This window comes from Podarcis cretensis, assembly GCF_951804945.1.
Source record: "Podarcis cretensis genome assembly, chromosome: 8".
Classification (NCBI taxonomy): domain Eukaryota; kingdom Metazoa; phylum Chordata; class Lepidosauria; order Squamata; family Lacertidae; genus Podarcis; species Podarcis cretensis.
The window spans coordinates 8986332-9003192 of NC_137177.1; the positions used below are offsets into that span (position 1 = coordinate 8986332).

General features: G+C 47.1%; 1 protein-coding gene across 1 annotated transcript; it reads right to left on the reverse strand.

The window, feature by feature from the left end:
* Positions 1-12636: 12636 nt before the first annotated feature.
* On the reverse strand, positions 12637-16573 carry LOC307221303 (homeobox protein Nkx-2.4-like). The gene is made up of 2 exons (XM_079985740.1): positions 16193-16573; positions 12637-13204 (listed from the first exon to the last, which is right to left on the reverse strand). Exons 1-2 carry the CDS (start codon positions 16449-16451, stop codon positions 12660-12662), a joined length of 804 nt encoding a protein of 267 aa, XP_079841866.1. The 5' UTR covers positions 16452-16573; the 3' UTR covers positions 12637-12659.
* Positions 16574-16861: the final 288 nt, after the last annotated feature.

A 16861-nucleotide genomic window follows, 5' to 3' on the forward strand; every position in this document is an offset into this window, starting at 1 on the left:
CATGAGGCGGTGGCCACAGGCAAATTATTGCCCTTTGAATGAATTCAACAATTCTTGCAATTCTATGCAAAAGCCTTTGACTGTGTTGACCACAGCAAACTATGGCAAGTTCTTAAAGAGATGTGAGTGCCTGATCACCTCATCTGCCTCCTGAGAAATCTCTATGTGGGACAAGAAGCTACAGTTAGAACTGGATATGGAACAACTGATTGGTTCAAAATTGGGAAAGGAGTACGACAAGGCTGTATATTCAAAACAAAATAAAAAAATTCCTTCCAGTAGCACCTTAAAGACCAACTAAGTTAGTTCTTGGTATGAGCTTTCGTGTGCATGCACACTTCTTCAGATACACTGAAACAGAAGTCACCAGACCCTTCTATATAGTGAGAAGGTGGGGAGGGGTATTACTCAGAAGGGTGGTGGGATTGGGTGATTGGCAGATAGCTGTGATGAGCCTGTTGACGACTCTTAACGACTGCAATAGGTCTTACAGGAAAAAGCAAGGGGTGAGAAGGTGAAAAATGGCTTTGTCATGTATAATGAGGTAAGAATCCAATGTCTTTGTTCAGACCAGGTCTCTCCATGGTTTTAAGTTTGGTGATAAGTTGCAATTCAGCAGCTTCTCTTTCCAGTCTATTTCTGAAATTCCTTTGTAATAGAACAGCTACTTTGAGATCTTGTATAGAATGTCCTGGGAGATTGAAGTGTTCTCCTACTGGTTTCTCTGTCTTGTGGTTCCTGATGTCGGATTTATGTCCGTTTATTCTTTGGCGTAAGGTTTGGCCTGTTTGTCCAATATAGAGAGCTGAAGGACACTGTTGGCATTTGATGGCATACACAATGTTAGACGATGAGCAATTAAATAGTCCCGAGATGGTATGTGTGATGTTGTATGGGCCAGTAATGGTGTTGTCCGGGTGTATGTGGCAGCAAAGTTGGCATCTGGGTTTATTGCAGGCTCTGGTGCCAGTGTCCGTGTTAAGTCTGGTTGTAGTATTATTGTGGGTTAGGAGTTGTTTAAGATTGGGTGGTTGTCTGTAGGCAATGAAAGGTCTTCCTCCCAGAGCTTGAGAAAGAGAACTGTCATTGTCCAGGAGAGGTTGTAGATCTCTGATGATGCGTTGTACTGTTTTAACTTGGGAGCTGTATGACAATGACGGTTCTCTTTCTCAAGCTCTGGGAGGAAGACCTTTCATTGCCTACAGACAGCCACCCAATCTTAAACAACTCCTAACCCACAATAATACTACAACCAGACTTAACACGGACACTGGCACCAGAGCCTGCAATAAACCCAGATGCCAACTTTGCTGCCACATACACCCGGACAACACCATTACTGGCCCATACAACATCACACATACCATCTCGGGACTATTTAATTGCTCATCGTCTAACATTGTGTATGCCATCAAATGCCAACAGTGTCCTTCAGCTCTCTATATTGGACAAACAGGCCAAACCTTACGCCAAAGAATAAACGGACATAAATCCGACATCAGGAACCACAAGACAGAGAAACCAGTAGGAGAACACTTCAATCTCCCAGGACATTCTATACAAGATCTCAAAGTAGCTGTTCTATTACAAAGGAATTTCAGAAATAGACTGGAAAGAGAAGCTGCTGAATTGCAACTTATCACCAAACTTAAAACCATGGAGAGACCTGGTCTGAACAAAGACATTGGATTCTTAAAACAAAATAAAAAAATTCCTTCCAGTAGCACCTTAAAGACCAACTAAGTTAGTTCTTGGTATGAGCTTTCGTGTGCATGCACACTTCTTCAGATATGGTTTTCCCAGTAGTGATGTATGGAAATGAGAGCTGGACCATAAAGAAGGCTGATCGCCAAAGAATGGATGCTTTTGAATTATGGTGCTGGAGGAGACTCTTGAGAGTCCCATAGACTGCAAGAAGATCAAACCTCTCCATTCTGAAGGAAATCAGCCCTGAGTGCTCACTGGAAGGACAGATCCTGAAGCTGAGGCTCCAAGACTTTGGCCACCTCAGGAGAAGAGAAGACTCCCTGGAAAAGACCCTGATGCTGGGAAAGATGGAGGGCACAAGGTGACGGGGACGATAGAGGACGAGATGGTTGGATAGTGTTCTCAAAGCTACCAGCATGAGTTTGACCAAACTGTGGGAGGCAGTGGAAGACAGGAGTGCCTGGCATGCTCTGGTCCATGGGGTCATGACTAAACGACTAAACAACAACAAGAAGAATTCAACACGTGTTTCCAAAGCAGGGACCAACTTTCGTGTTTTGCAGATTACTTATGTATTCATTTGTTAATTATATTTTACCCTACCTTTTCCCTAAGGAGCTCAAGGTTGCATCTGTTTTATCCTCAGAACAACCCTGCCAGGTGTGCGAGGTTGAGAGGCGCTGTCTGAGCAGAGGTGGGATTTAGGACGATGCGACCAGTTCTGCCACACTGGGCGCTGAGCCTAGGGGGTGCCGCAGGGTGCCACAATTATGACCTAGCAAACTGAGCCATTGCAGACTCTGCACAGCCAGGGTTCAAGAGCACGGAGAAGGTTGTAACAAGGCTGGATTTAGGTTTGATGAGGCCCTAAACTACTGAAGGTAATGGGGCCCTTTATATGTCCAGCTGTCCTTTGTCAACAACAAATGTTCGCTGTTTTTTGTGTTGAATATATGCTATATGGTAATTTATAGACCTAATAGGTATCTGAAGCCATTTGCACATGCAGAATGTCGGCACCCTATATATAGAAATGAGCAAACCAGGGATATTTTAGGGAGCAGGCTAGCAGGCGGAGCCCATGACTTATATCACAGGAGCCTACACAACACAAAACACTGTTGCTGTATGTGGGTTTTATTTTATTTGTTTTTTATCTTATATCTTGGAAATGTACATCCAGCTTTTTTTTCCTTTAATTTTTTTTGGGGCCCCCAAGAGAGTGAGGTCCGAAGCTATAGCTTGTTTGGCTTATACGTAAATCCAGCACTGGGTTGTAATCGCGTTTAGCGGAAACTGCTTACAATCCCTTATCAGAACTTCCCTCTTAATGTGGGAAGGTGGGGTGAAGGGAAAAGCACAGGCAATCCTATGCCTCTTTCATGGACCAGCATTGAGCGCAATTTGTCACATCATCACTTTCTGTGGTCTATGTGATGAGCTGAATAATTGCAAAAATATAGAAAAGGGCTATGGAGTAAACCATGGGTAGGGAAACTAAGGCCCAGGGGCTGGATCCGGCCCAATCGCCTTCTAAATCCGGTCTGCGGACGGTCTGGGAATCATAATCATAATCATAATAATTTATTATTTATACCCCGCCCATCTGGCTGGGCCTCCCCAGCCACTCTGGGCGGCTTCCATAGAAACCAAAAATACAGTAAAATATCACACGTTAAAAACTTCCCTGAACAGGGCTGCCTTAAGATGTCTTCTGAATGTCAGGTAGTTGTTATCGCTTTGATGTCTGCTGGAAGGGCGTTCCACAGGGCGGGCGCCACTACCGAGAAGGCCCTCTGCCTGGTTCCCTGTAGCTTTGCTTCTCACAATGAGGGAACCGCCAGAAGGCCCTCGGCGCTGGACCTCAGCGTCCAGGCAGAATGATGGGGGTGGAGACACTCCTTCAGGTATACTGGACCGAGGCCGCTTAGGGCTTTAAAGGCCAGCACCAACACTTTGAATTGTGCTCGGAAACGTACTGGGAGCCAATGTAGGTCTTTCAAGACCAGTGTTATATGGTCTCGGCAGCCGCCCCCAGTCACCAGTCTAGCTGCCGCATTCTGGATTAGTTGTAGTTTCCGGGTCACCTTCAAAGGTAGCCCCACGTAGAGTGCATTGCAGTAGTCCAAGCGGGAGATAACCAGAGCATGCACCTCTCTGGCAAGACAGTCCGCAGGCAGGTAGGGTCTCAGCCTACGTACCAGAAGGAGCTGGTAAACAGCTGCCCTGGACACAGATTTAACCTGTGCCTCCATGGACAGCTGTGAGTCCAAAATGACTCCCAGGCTGCGCACCTGGTCCTTCAGGGGCACAGTTACCCCATTCAGGACCAGGGAATCCTCCACACCTGCCCGCCTCCTGTCCCCCAAAAACAGTACTTCTGTCTTGTCAGGATTCAACCTCAATCTGTTAGCTGCCATCCATCCTCCAACCGCCTCCAGACACTCATACAGGACCTTCACCGCCTTCACTGGTTCTGATTTAAAAGAGAGGTAGAGCTGAGTATCATCCGCATACTGATGAACACCCAGCTGATGAACATCAGCGTGTTTTAACATGAGTAGAATGTGTGCTTTTATTTAAAATGCACCTTTGGGTTATTTGTGGGGCCTGCCTGGTGTTTTCACATGAGTAGAATGTGTGCTTTTATTTAAAATGAATCTCTGGGTTATTTGTGGGGCATAGGAATTTATTCATATTTTTCCCCAAAAAATTTCGTCCGGCCCCCCACAAGGTCTGAGGGACAGTGGACCGGCCCCTGCTGAAAAAGTTTGCTGGAGTAAACCCTACACAGATCTGGAGAAGAGTCCCTAAGGTGGTTGGATGGCGCTTTGTACGCCTCCTTCCAGAAATTCCTGCAGCCCGGAATTAAGGTCCTTCATGGGACATACCGGGTGAGGCGGTCCCATAGGACACAGGGGAAACTGTGATCCCATACCTTTGCTGCCTTATGGCAAATCTTTGGGAGAAGAAAAGGCTTAGGAGCAAACCCTGCACAAATCTGGAGGGGAGTCCCTAAGGCAGTTGGGTGGTGCCTTGCATTCCTCCTTCAGGCAACTCCTGCAGCCAGGCTGGGGCCAAACGTCTTGTTCTGCTTTCTTTTGGACACATCAGTGAGGCTGAGAGGGGGGTCTTGTCATCTGGGCAGCCCAGTACCTCCATGCACACAGCTCAGGCTTACACCCCAGTGAAGTCGCTTCAAAACCCAGCAAAAACCATGCAGGTGGCAGCTGTTACGCGTTACCAGTCTCTGCAGCCAAAGCTGGTGTAGCAATTCTCCCAGCGGTTTTTCTTCACCCACAGAGGCGCATTCCGCTGTCTCTGGAGACAGACGGATGCCGACAATCATCTATCTGGTGATGCAAGCTGACCGTAAGCAGTTTTGCATTGTGCTTTCTGCTGTGCTGTTCCCAAAACCTTCTGCTTTAAACATCAATAAAGCTTTTTTTTTTTTTTTTTTAAGTTAAGAGCACAATGCAGCTCCAAGCCTGACTCTCCTGCTGCACTGATCATCTTGAGAAATGATTAAATTGTAAAACATTATGGGTCTAGAAATCTTGAAAAGAACTAAAGATAGCAATTTGAAGGAGTTAATTTTGATAGAAAGAAGATATTGGAAAACTGTTACAAAGAGATACAATGGAATTCAGTTAGGGGGGATTTGAGGAAGTCAGTTAACAATGAAAACTAAATCGGATTTTAGAAGAATGATGTGTTTATTTGTATGTTTTTTTTCTTCTTTTCTTTATAGTTTTTCTTTTTTCTTTTCCCTTTTTAGTATGTTATATTTGTTATAATTTTGGAAAATGAATAAAAAAAATTGGGGGGGGGAGAGAGAAATGGGGGGTCTAGCTGCATTTGGGCGGGTGGCACATGGAAATTTGCTGTCTGCCTGCTGTCTTCCTGCTAATGATCTCTGGAGGACGGGAAGCCTGTTTGTTTCCTGTCCAAAATGGACAGTGCCTTCAAACAATTGCCTGCCCTTAATCTCAGCCTGAGAAGGTGAAAAGTCAACATGGCTTGTTTTCACCCCGGCGCCATGCAGGGAACCGGCTTCTCCTCAAGTACTTATCCAAGAAGAAAGCAATAAGCAGAGGTGGGGTGGGTGTGTTGTGTGCAAAGGACAGTCAATATTGACGGAGGCACTTGAAGATCTAAGCTCAGTGAGCTCATTACATTCTTGAAGGAGTGCAGAGGTGCCCTGAGGTTAGGCCAGGATGAAAAGCCAGCACGTTTTTTGTGGCTTCCTGGACACGTAATAGGGGCGACAGCAGAAGCAAAGGCAGGCTATTTCAGGGCTGTGGGGTCGTCCGACACACACGCATTGGTATTTCAGGTGGCATGCAATTCTCATTTATTCTTCTCATTTGTTTATTGCATATCATAGAGCTCTCAAGAGCCATCTACTCCAGGCATAGGCAAACTCGGCCCTCCAGGTGTTTTGGGACTACAATTCCCATCATCCCTGACCACTGGTCCTGCTAGCTAGGAATCATGGGAGTTGTAGGCCAAAAAACATATGGAGGGCCAAGTTTGCCTATGCCTGATCTAGTCCATCCCCCTGCAATGCGGGAATCTCTTGCGCAATGTGGGGCTCGAACCCACAACCCTGAGATTAAGAGTCTCGTGCTCTACTGACTGACCTTACCCCCACACCTTTTCCTCCAAGGAGCTCAAGGTGGCAACCATGGTTCCCTGCCCTCATTTAATCCCCACAACAACCCTGTGAGGTTGGTTAGGTAGAGAAGCAGCACCTGTTTCCCCCCCCCCGACAGTGAGCTTCGTGGCCAAGCGGGGATTCGAACCCTGGTCTCTCAGGTCCTAGTCTGACACTCTAACCACTACATCACGCTGCTGTGGGGAGAGAAATATCACCTACTTAGCTTGCTGTGAGTCTTCTTCTTCTTCTTCTTCTTCTTCGGTGATCACTTGTAGCTGAGTAAGATTGTCTTCCATAAACACGGTTTTAACAATGAGTCCATAAGTGACCATGGAGGCCAATTCTGGATCCACACGTCCTTCCACAGTGGGGTCATGGGTTCCCGGGCGGGAGTTGATCACAGTGTGGATTTGCCAAGCGTGCCTTCCTCCTAGCACATTTCTCCCTTGCGTTCTGAGTTCGAGTGTCTTCAAAGCCCATGACACCTTTGGGAAAGGCTGTTCTCCAACTGGAGCGCTCGCAGGCCAGTGTTTCCCAGTTGTCGGTGTTTATACTACATTTTTAAAGATTTGCCTTGAGACAGTCTCTAAACCTCTTTTGTTGACCGCCAGCATTACGCTTTCCATTTTTAAGTTCGGAATAGAGTAGTTGCTTTGGAAGTAAGGGCTGTGTCTGCAGGTAAGGCTGGAACTGGCCCCTGCCCAAAACTCTGAGGAGCTGCTGCCGGCCAAACAATGGTCTGATTTGGTATCTCCCTATGTTCTTCTGTTTTGTGTACAGAAAAGAATATAGTTGGTGACAGTGAAATGGGCACATCAAGCACAAATCCCTATACTTCAGGATAGCGGGTGACTGAAATACATCGGCCACGAACCTATGCCCTTAAAATTCACTTTGCCCCTTCTTCTCTCCACCTTCTGTGATTTATTCTTGGATATCTCTAAGAACAGGGCTTTTCAGCTTGCTGAAACAATGGCCTCAAATTGACTCAAATCGATTCCTTACCTCGATTTCACTGGCTTTGAGAGAGGTTGCACCTGCAGTTGTAAGAGGTGAAGTGTAAAAAAATAGCCAGGTGGGGAGAAAATGTTATATTTGCTTAAATAAAAAAGAACAACCCTCAGTATATTTCATTATATTTGTTTCTTCCCAAGGGAAGAAAAGAGGAATATATGCTATTCAGTTTTACCATTTAAAAGCAGCAAAGAAAACTAACAGAAATATGAAAACAGACTTGTACCCAGCATTGCTTGGGAAGCCTAGGAAGCAACCAAGTTTTGAAATCAGTGGTTAATATAAGTGATTAGTTGTTAAAACCAGCGTAGTTTTGAGAGGTTCAGTCCGCCATCTTGATTCAAAATGGCACCCAGTTCTACCCAAATGTCAACGAAAATCTGCTCCTTTATCTCGGGAGCAGTGATGCAAAATTTGGGTATGGGATCTTAAAGAGGTGTCCATATCTATGGTGAGCAGGCAAACAGCTTGCCAAAACATATAGTAAATTAGTCTAAATATGGAACACTTGATACAGCAATCAGAAACCGAGTTGTGGTGCTATATTACCCACTGAAAAAATGTCCTTCCTGGAAAAAAACATTTATTTGATAAAAAATTATACACCACTTGATTGTAAACAAAAACCTTTAAGTGGTTTACAAAAGATTAAACAGTAACAGCAAGGGGGGGAAATCACAACTCTTCTTTAAAACATACCAAAGTTAAAATACTAAAACGGATTAAACCTTTTAAATATCCAAGAAGCACTCAGTCCTGTAGCTTTGTTATAATCCACATTTGTTATAATCCACACACAAAAACCTTTATTTGTTGGCTCTGGTTTGGCTCCTAGTTTACATACTTGTGCTGGTTATTCCTTAATGATTCTGATGTACTTATTATCAGCAGGGATTAAAGAGATACCAAAATGTGGATTATTCCCAATTAGGGCTAATGATGCTGAACAAACTGTGACTATAAACGAAAGAGGGAGAGAGGTTCTGGGTCTAAACATTGGTCCTTCTGATCTGGAAGCACTTCTTCCTCAACCCAGATGGAATAGGCCTGGTTGCGATGACCCAGAAAAATGCACTCTGCACATGTTCAGAAACACTTGCATTGCTTTATGTGTGCTCCCAAGTTGAGTCTGCTCGCTGCAAAACAGGCTTCTGAGATGAGCTCTTGACTTAAGGTAAGCCCTGCTGGCTTTTGTCTTTGCAAAGGCAAAGAAAAACTTATGAAATTGTGGCACAACATTTAAGGGCAGAGGGTAGCCTTCAGCTGCTGCCCTGAGGCATCAATCAGAGCTTCTGGATGTGAAATACAGTCCCTATTTCCTGCTCGGGTACATATTTGCCCGGAGGTTCAGAGCAACCCAGGTTCAACAAGATTGCTGCCGCAGTGGAGTTCGGAACGTGTATTTGCTAAAAGCTGTCCGTGCCAAATCATTCTAGATGCCGTCAAAGAATGCCGAGTCTTGGAGAACAGAAGTCGGCTAAATATTTACTAGGCAGCAAAATTCTGGTAGAGGCATTCGTCTCTGCTGAGGCGGCTGGTTTCTGATCTCTTGGGGCTCGAGATTTTGATTGCAGGGACCCTGCAGGCCGCCTTTTGATCATTTGTCCATGATGATTTGTGCAATTGATGGTAGTGGGGCTATTATACGCAATCCTGCTTCCTTCCTTCCTTCCTTCCTTCCTTCCTTCCTTCCTTCCTTCCTTCCTTCCTCTCTCTCTCTCTCTCTCTTGATAATAATTTTTATTAGTTTTCAATTACAATCCAATAATAGCCTCATTATAAAAATGCCAAATTATAATGCAATTACTAATACCAATCATTCAGATATCAAATTATATAATTTCGGTGGCCCCCCACATGCTAGAATTGATGGTTCTAACTTACAGAATATGCAGAAATGGCAAAACTTACTGGAAGAATAAGAAATCAAGATAACAAACTTTTTATAAAAGAATGGGAACAGTTTATTGAATATTTACAGATGAATTGTAAATGGGTAAGAACATTGGCAGGATTTGATAGGAGTATATATTTAGGCAGTTTGATAGGAGTATATATTTAAAGCAGATGAATAAATGAGCAAATCAAGTTAATTTGGACATGCAGAAGATACTAAAAACCTTTCCCTAAATAATAGCAGCAAACATGGATAATGTTTCAGGGTGGAAAAATGACTCACCACCGATATTTAATGAGTATTTGTTCCAGAAAATGTGAACAACTGCACTAGTGTCTGAATGTGCTTCTTGAGAAATTGTTCTCCACTGCAAACAAATTTGTTGAGAAATGGTGTTCCTGGCATAGCGTATTCCAGGATGACGTTTGTGCTGCGTTATACGTTGCCCAGTCTTACAATATCATATAAAAACAACATTTGGAGTAATACTTGTCTTTTATCTCAGCGCAACACTCAGGTTTATGCTGGCGCTGTTTCATCTTTAGCCTTGTTTTTTAAAAAGGCATAACTGGGGTTTTTAAAAAATTGCTTTTATGATACAGAGCACACGCCACATACACCAAATGTCATGCATACAGGTAATGTACCTTACAGCAGGGGTCGGGAATTTCCAGACCCCAAGCTAATCATGGTTTGGCAGAGTGTACAATTCGTAAAACTTGCAGGATGTAGAACACATCCATAGTAAACGAATGTAACAGAATTGGACAATCTAAAGAAGGGGACGCTATACCTTTAAAGCACATTTAAAGCTCATTATCTCCCTCAAAGAATTCTGGGCACTGTAGTTTAACCCCACCCCCACCCCGCTGAGCTACTGTTCCCAGCATCTCTCAGCAAACTACAGTACCCAGAATTCTTTGAGGAAAAGAATGTGCTTCGAATGTGCTTTAAATGTGTCTAGTCTGCATGTGGTCTACAGTTTCCTCAGGTGAGTTCCATATCTAGAGGCAACCTGAGGTGTGTTCTGTTTGTGTTTGATCTGAAATAGAGCTCTGCCATAAGGCACCAAATGTACCCAGTCTCTCCCGAGTTCCCTTAAATGTTGTGTACAATTTCTTTCTTCCTGCATAGCAATCAGCAATACTTTTCTGTACCAGAGGAAGCAACGGCAAGTAGTTTCACATCTGGGCAACTGCTAGACAGGCAGTATCCCAAAGGGTGAGCCCAGTCGGTCCCTGTTTCCAGGAGGTTTTCAAACTCAAGCAGATTTTTTGCACAATTAAAGCGGATTCAGGCACTCTGTCACCACGGCGCAACAAGCAAGCCCTGAGCTGTCGCCTGCTATTTGACCACCTAACAACAAATTATCTCCCCACCCCCTTGAAAAAAACCTTGGTAGTTCAGTCAGAGGCAAATTTATCTCCCATCAGCCCCAGCCAGCATGACCAATGGTTAGAGATGGTGGGACACCAGGAGGACACCAGGCCAGCAAAGGCTGGTCTAAAGAGAATTGACGTTCCATTTCCCCCTGCTCACTCTTGCCATAATCTGTGCTGATTTGCTTTCGACAAAGCAATAAGAAGGGAGCCTGCAGAGAAATCAGCAAAAGCCATTTGACGGATCTTTCCCTTTTCCCAAGAAAGCTACAGCGATCGATCCTGGAGCACCAATCGATCAGAAGCGCTGGCTGATCTAAAAAGCTGCAGCTGATGCATGTGTCTGGTCCAAGCAGCGAACCTTTTTCTTTTGTTTTTGCGGGGTTTAAAATGGTTTGGGACTTGCTGGTTTAAGTCTGTGGTTAGCTTGGCTCCACCTCATCTTCCCACCAAGATTTCTCATTATGTTTTAGTCTGGTCTCTTCTGTCTCAAAAGCCAAAAAGCGCCAGAGTGAAGGTCGGTTAGAGCAGGGGTGAGGAACCCTCAGCCTGCGAGCCAAATCTGGCCCACCATGTTGTCTTCCCCAGAGCAATCCCACTTGCCCCATATTATTATAGGTGATGTCAGGTGTGGGGCAGGTGGAGACGTCGCTGCGCTGGCTGCTCACCTGTCCATCGACTGCCACCATTAGGGTATTGGATGATTGACAGAGGAGTGGTCCTGCCCACCTATCAGAGTTGGCCCAATCAAAGATCTGTCTTGCCAGACGGAAAAGGCTCCTCACCCCTGCGTTCAGGTGAATGGGGTACTGCCCTACCAACCTCAGCCTGCCTTCATCCATCCTGCCTGCCTTTTTACTTACAGGGCTTAGTGAGCAGGGAGAATCTGTGGCAGAAAGCAGTCCAGAATCAGAGGCAGAAGCAAAGGCTGGAGAGGAGATGGGGACAAGAGGCAGAGATGAGTCAGGCTGGTGAAGAAACCAGGGAGTTCTCCCCCTTCTGCTGTGACAAGCTCCCCTTTCCCCTGAACCTCCTTGCAGAACCAGGAGGGGCATGAAGAGGACAGAGGAGATGATCGCTTCACACAGGCGCAGTCTCTGATTGCTTGGGGAAAACCCTAGAGCAGTGTTTCCCACCCTTGGGCCTCCAGCTGTTTTTGAACTACAATTCCCATCATCCCTGACCACTGGTCTTGCTAGCTAGGGATGATGGGAGTTGTAGTCCAAAAACAGCTGGAGGCCCAAGGTTGGGAAACACTGCTCTAGAGAGTAGGGGACTTAGGCAGCTGTGGGGAGACGGGGATTTTCAGTCTCGGCAACTGCAAGACCTGCCAGAGATAAGTTGCTTTGCCCACTAGGCCTGAGCAGATCCCGTATTTGTCAAGAAAGAGTCCACTCCAACTTACACGGTGTGATTTACTGCTGGCTCGCTCCTGACACCAAGCAGGTTTTGCCCTGGCTCCAGTCTTGTCATGTCTAGCCCTGACCTGATAAAGTAAAGGTAAAGGGACCCCTGACCATTAGGTCCACTCGCGGACGACTCTGGGGTTGTGGCGCTCATCTCGCTCTATTGGCCGAGGGAGCCTGCGTACAGCTTCCGGGTCATGTGGCCAGCATGACTAAGCCGCTTCTGGCGAACCAGAGCAGCGCATGGAAACGTCGTTTACCTTCCCGCCAGAGTGGTACCTATTTATCTACTTGCACTATGACCTGCTTTCGAACTGCTAGGTTGGCAGGAGCAGGGACCGAGCAACGGGAGCTCACCCCGTCGCGGGGATTCGAACCGCCGACCTTCTGATCAGCAAGTCCTAGGCTCTGTGGTTTAACCCACAGCACAAAAGCAAATCTGAGCTGGTTTCAGAGCGGCCAGCCTGACGGCACACAAGTCACATCTGATGCCTCCGTCCACTGGGTGCTACCAGTGCGACAAGACAAGGCAGCCGTTTGCGTAGGTTGTCAGGTGCACATCACAGCCTGGTCCAATCTCACTCCCCTTCCATCACCTACCAGGGCTTGCCGAACGCAAGCCTGCTTTCCGCAGCCTTTGTGCCGGGCTGAGAGTCGGCGCTGGAACTGGGGCTGGCGGATAAGCTCTGGGTGCTGGGTGCGAGTCCGGGGAAGGGATAAGGAGACCCTAACAAGGACTTCTCCTCCATCAGAGACCCAGCAAAACCGTAACCCCCTGGATGTGGCGGAACCACACTGTTGTCGCAGGTTTGGTGTGCTTCTTGCCCTGGGTTAGCCTTGGGATCCTGTTGTTTGCCTTGCTTCTTCATCTTGTACCGGTGGTTCTGGAACCAGATCTTCACCTGGTTGGGGGTGAGGCGGGTGACGGTGGCTAAGTGCTCACGCTCTGGGGCTGTCAGGTACCTCTGCAGCTCGAACCTCTTCTCCAGCTCGTGAACCTGAGCCCGGGTGAACAGCACCCGGCGCTTCCTTTTGGACGGGTTCCCGGTGAAGAACGAGGGCGGCTTGATCACCTCGCCAATGTAGCCCAGGCAGTCGGCTCCGGCTACGCTGAACCCCGATGTCCCCACATACCTGGGGACTGGGGGGGGGGGAGAGAAAGAATGAGAGCGAGTCAGGCTGTCATTCAAAATCAAAAATTATCCTGTACAGTCGTACCTTGGAAGTCAAACGGAATCCGTTCCGGAAGTCCGTTGGACTTCTAAAACGTTCAAAAACCAAATCACGGCTTCTAATTGGCTGCAGGAAACTCCTGCAGCCAATCAGAAGCCACGGAAGCCCCATCAGATGTTCAGGTTCCAAAAGAATGTTCGCAAACCGGAACAATCACTTCCAGGTTTGCAGCGTTCGGGAGCCAAAACGTCCAAGTTCCAAGGCGTTTGGGATCCAAGGTACGACTGTCTTTTTTTCTTGTGAACCAACCTGAGATCTTCAGATGAAGGCGGTATAGAAATCAAATAAATAATCAAATAATAATAATCAAATGCAGAGCCCCATTTTTGGGTGGTGGGGGAGCTCTCTGTAGCATGTGGATTCTTGCAGATCCACACTATACATTTAAAGCAGCAGTTCCTCGTTTTTTTCAGACGGTCACTCTCTCAGTCCCATAAATTCATCTGCAGTGACCCCTGCTCAGTAAAAGCATCGTTCGGAATAGCGGTTGGCATGACCCACCAAGGAAGCACATTAAAACTCAAAACAACAACTAATTGTGCCGCTTTCCATTTGATTTTTATACCGCCTTCATCTGAAGATCTCAGGTTGGTTCACAAGATAAAAAGACAGTCGTACCTTGGATCCCAAACGCCTTGGAACTTGGACGTTTTGGCTCCCGAACGCCGCAAACCCGGAAGTGATTGTTCTTTGTGGGAAAGAATATGTTTTATTTCATAGATTGTAGAGTTCGAAGGGCCCCCAATGGTCATCTGGTCCAACCCCCTGCCACGCAGCAATCTTTTGCCGAACGTGGGGCTCAAACCCACGACCCTGAGGTTAAGAATCTCGTGCTCTACCGATTGAGCTATCCAAAGTGAAATTCTCCATTCCATTCAGTTTCTTCCCATGTGCAAAACCCACAGTCAGCATCCCAAGCCACTGAGCATGCTCAGTTGTCATAGGGCTGGGTTTCAGGGGGGTTTTGGGGGTGGGGCTCCCCCTTAATGTGTTTCCCCACAAATCTGGGGTTCCCCCAAGGCCACTGATACTTCCCTCTTGGGTGGTGTTCTGACTACATACAAATAGACATGAGGACAATGAGTTTGATTTTATTATACAGTGGTACCTCAGGTCCGTTCTTAACCTGAAACTGTTCTTAACCTGAAGCACCACTTTAGCTAATGGGGCCTCCTGCTGCTGCCGCGCCGCCGGAGCACAATTTCTGTTCTCATCCTGAAGCAAAGTTCTTAACCTGAGGTAATATTTCTGGGTTAGTGGAGTCTGTAACCTGAAGCGTATGTAACCTGAAGCATATGTAACCCGAGGTACCACTGTATAAGATTCGGTTGCATACCATAATGTATATTTGTAATCTATCGGGTTGTCGTAACTTTTCTTCCAAGGAGCGCAGAGTGCTTTCTGCCCTCACAACGACCCTGAGAGGAAGGCTAGGTGCAGGCAGAGGACGGGCCATGGATCAGTGCTGGAGTGCAGGCTTTGCAAGCAGCATGTTGCAAGCAGAAACTGTGTTGCACTGCTGCTGCTGCTGCCAACCTGTGTAGACATTACTGAGCCAGGTCATTGGTCTGTCTCGGTACAAAGCAGCTTCCTATGTTGTTTCAAGGCATAGCTGTCAACGTTTCCCTTTTTTAAAGGGAAATTCCCTTATTCCGAATAGGATTCCTCACAAGAAAAGGGAAAAGTTGACAGCTATGTTTCAAGGTCACCCAGTGAGCAAGCAGGACTCTTTGGTCTAAAAGTCTAACCACTACACCACACTCCCTCCGTACATAATAACAACCTTTCCGACATTCTGACCCGTTCCAGTGCAGGGTTCCCCTAACTTCTGATAGCAGGGGGATTCCAACTGTAGCTTCAAAAATAAGGGGTTGACTTTTTGAGTGTGCAAGAGGCATTCTCTGCCACATCGAACGTAGGCCCCATTCCTGGTTGGAAGGTGGCAAGACCGGGGCGAACCTGGAAGATTTAAGACAGATAAAAGAAAGCCCTTCTTCATGCAGAGTGTAGTTCACCTGTGGAACTCCCCGACACAAGAGGCAGGGACGGCCACAAACTTGGATGGCTTTCAAAAGAGGATTGGACAGATTCATGAAGAAATCTATCGACGGCTACTAGACCTGATGGCTCTGCTCTGCTCCACACTCAGAGGCAGCAATGAATACCTGGAGGGAAGAGTCCTGCTCAGGTTTCGCTCTCGGGTTTCCCGCAGGCTGGCCACTGCGAGAATAGAATGCTGGACTAGGTGGGCCATTGGGCTGATCCAGGTACAGGCTCTTCGCATGTTCGTAACTCCTGCAGGGGTGCGACAGACAGCCTCCTCCGAGAGCGTTATTCTGCCACGTTTATGCACTAGGCAGCTCAGAAGCCCGCCGACAGCCCCACACAAGTTGCCCTACAGACATTTTGCTTACAAAGGTAACAACAGCAACCCATCTGACAGCTAATAACAATAACAATAATAATAATTTACTATTTGTACCCCGCCCATCTGGCTGGGTTTCCCCAGCCACTCTGGGCTGCTTCCAACAAAGATTAAAAATACATTAAAATGTCACACATTAAAAACTTCCCTGAACAGGGCTGCCTTCAGATGTCTTCTGAATGTCAGGTAGTTGTTTATCTCTTTGACATCTGAAGGGAGGGTGTTCCACAGGGCGGGCACCACCACCGAGAAGGCCCTCTGCCTGGTTCCCTGTAGCTTTGCTTCTTGCAGTGAGGGAACCGCCAGAAGGCCCTCGGCGCTGGACCTCAACGTCCGGGCAGAATGATGGGGGTGGAGACGCTTCTTCAGGTATACTGGGCCTTTGAGGCTGTTTAGGGCTTTAAAGGTCAGCACCAACACTTTGGTGTACATCATTTACATGAAGGGTAGCTAAGAGGGTACATCACTTACATGAAGGGTAGGGTCCGTCCGCGGTGCCAGAGGAGTACCACTCTGCGTGGGCCACCCCGTTCCTGAAGTTCTCCTGCGGGTAGGCGGGCAGCTCTGCTGGGCCTGGGAATGCCCCTGGGTAGCATCCCAACATGGAGTTCGGAGGCAGGCAGTTGCCGATGGACAACCTGGAGCCCCCCAAAGTAGGCTGGTGGGTGCCAGGCAAAAACTGGGCAAAATCTTCCAGTGCCTCCGCAGCAAACGTTTTGAGGTCCTCCATGTGGATGGATTATTCCCCCCCAAAAAAGATGGAGGATTTAGAGCTGAATGCTGAGGTACCCCCCCCCCCCACACACACACTCTTTGACCTGCTATTCTTTCCCACCCCTCTTCCAGATGGACTCTGCAGCGGTGATGATTCAAGGGGCCTTCTCCTCCTTTTATCTCAAAGTCTGCACCTTATCAGGGATTTAAGTGCTCCACCTACGGCAATGGAGGTGGAGTGGGTGGGTGGGTGGGGGCGAAGGAGCCAGCCCCTCCTCTTCAGGAGTTAAACAAAACAGCAGGAGCGAAGAAGCAGGCAGTCCAAGTTAATGGAAGCGGTGAATTGGTTTGAGAGGGGAGGCTCAGTTCTCGAACCTTTAACCTGGGACATCTCGCTGGCATCACTGCAGACAAAGGTAGGGGCTA

Bases quoted from the DNA above. Each gene is read 5' to 3' on its own strand.
- LOC307221303 (XM_079985740.1), bottom strand. From the start codon at position 16,451: ATGGAGGACCTCAAAACGTTTGCTGCGGAGGCACTGGAAGATTTTGCC. The intron at 13,205-16,192 runs GTAAGTGATGTA...CCCCCCCCCCAG, and splicing joins GGACGGACCCTACCCTTCAT to TCCCCAGGTATGTGGGGACA.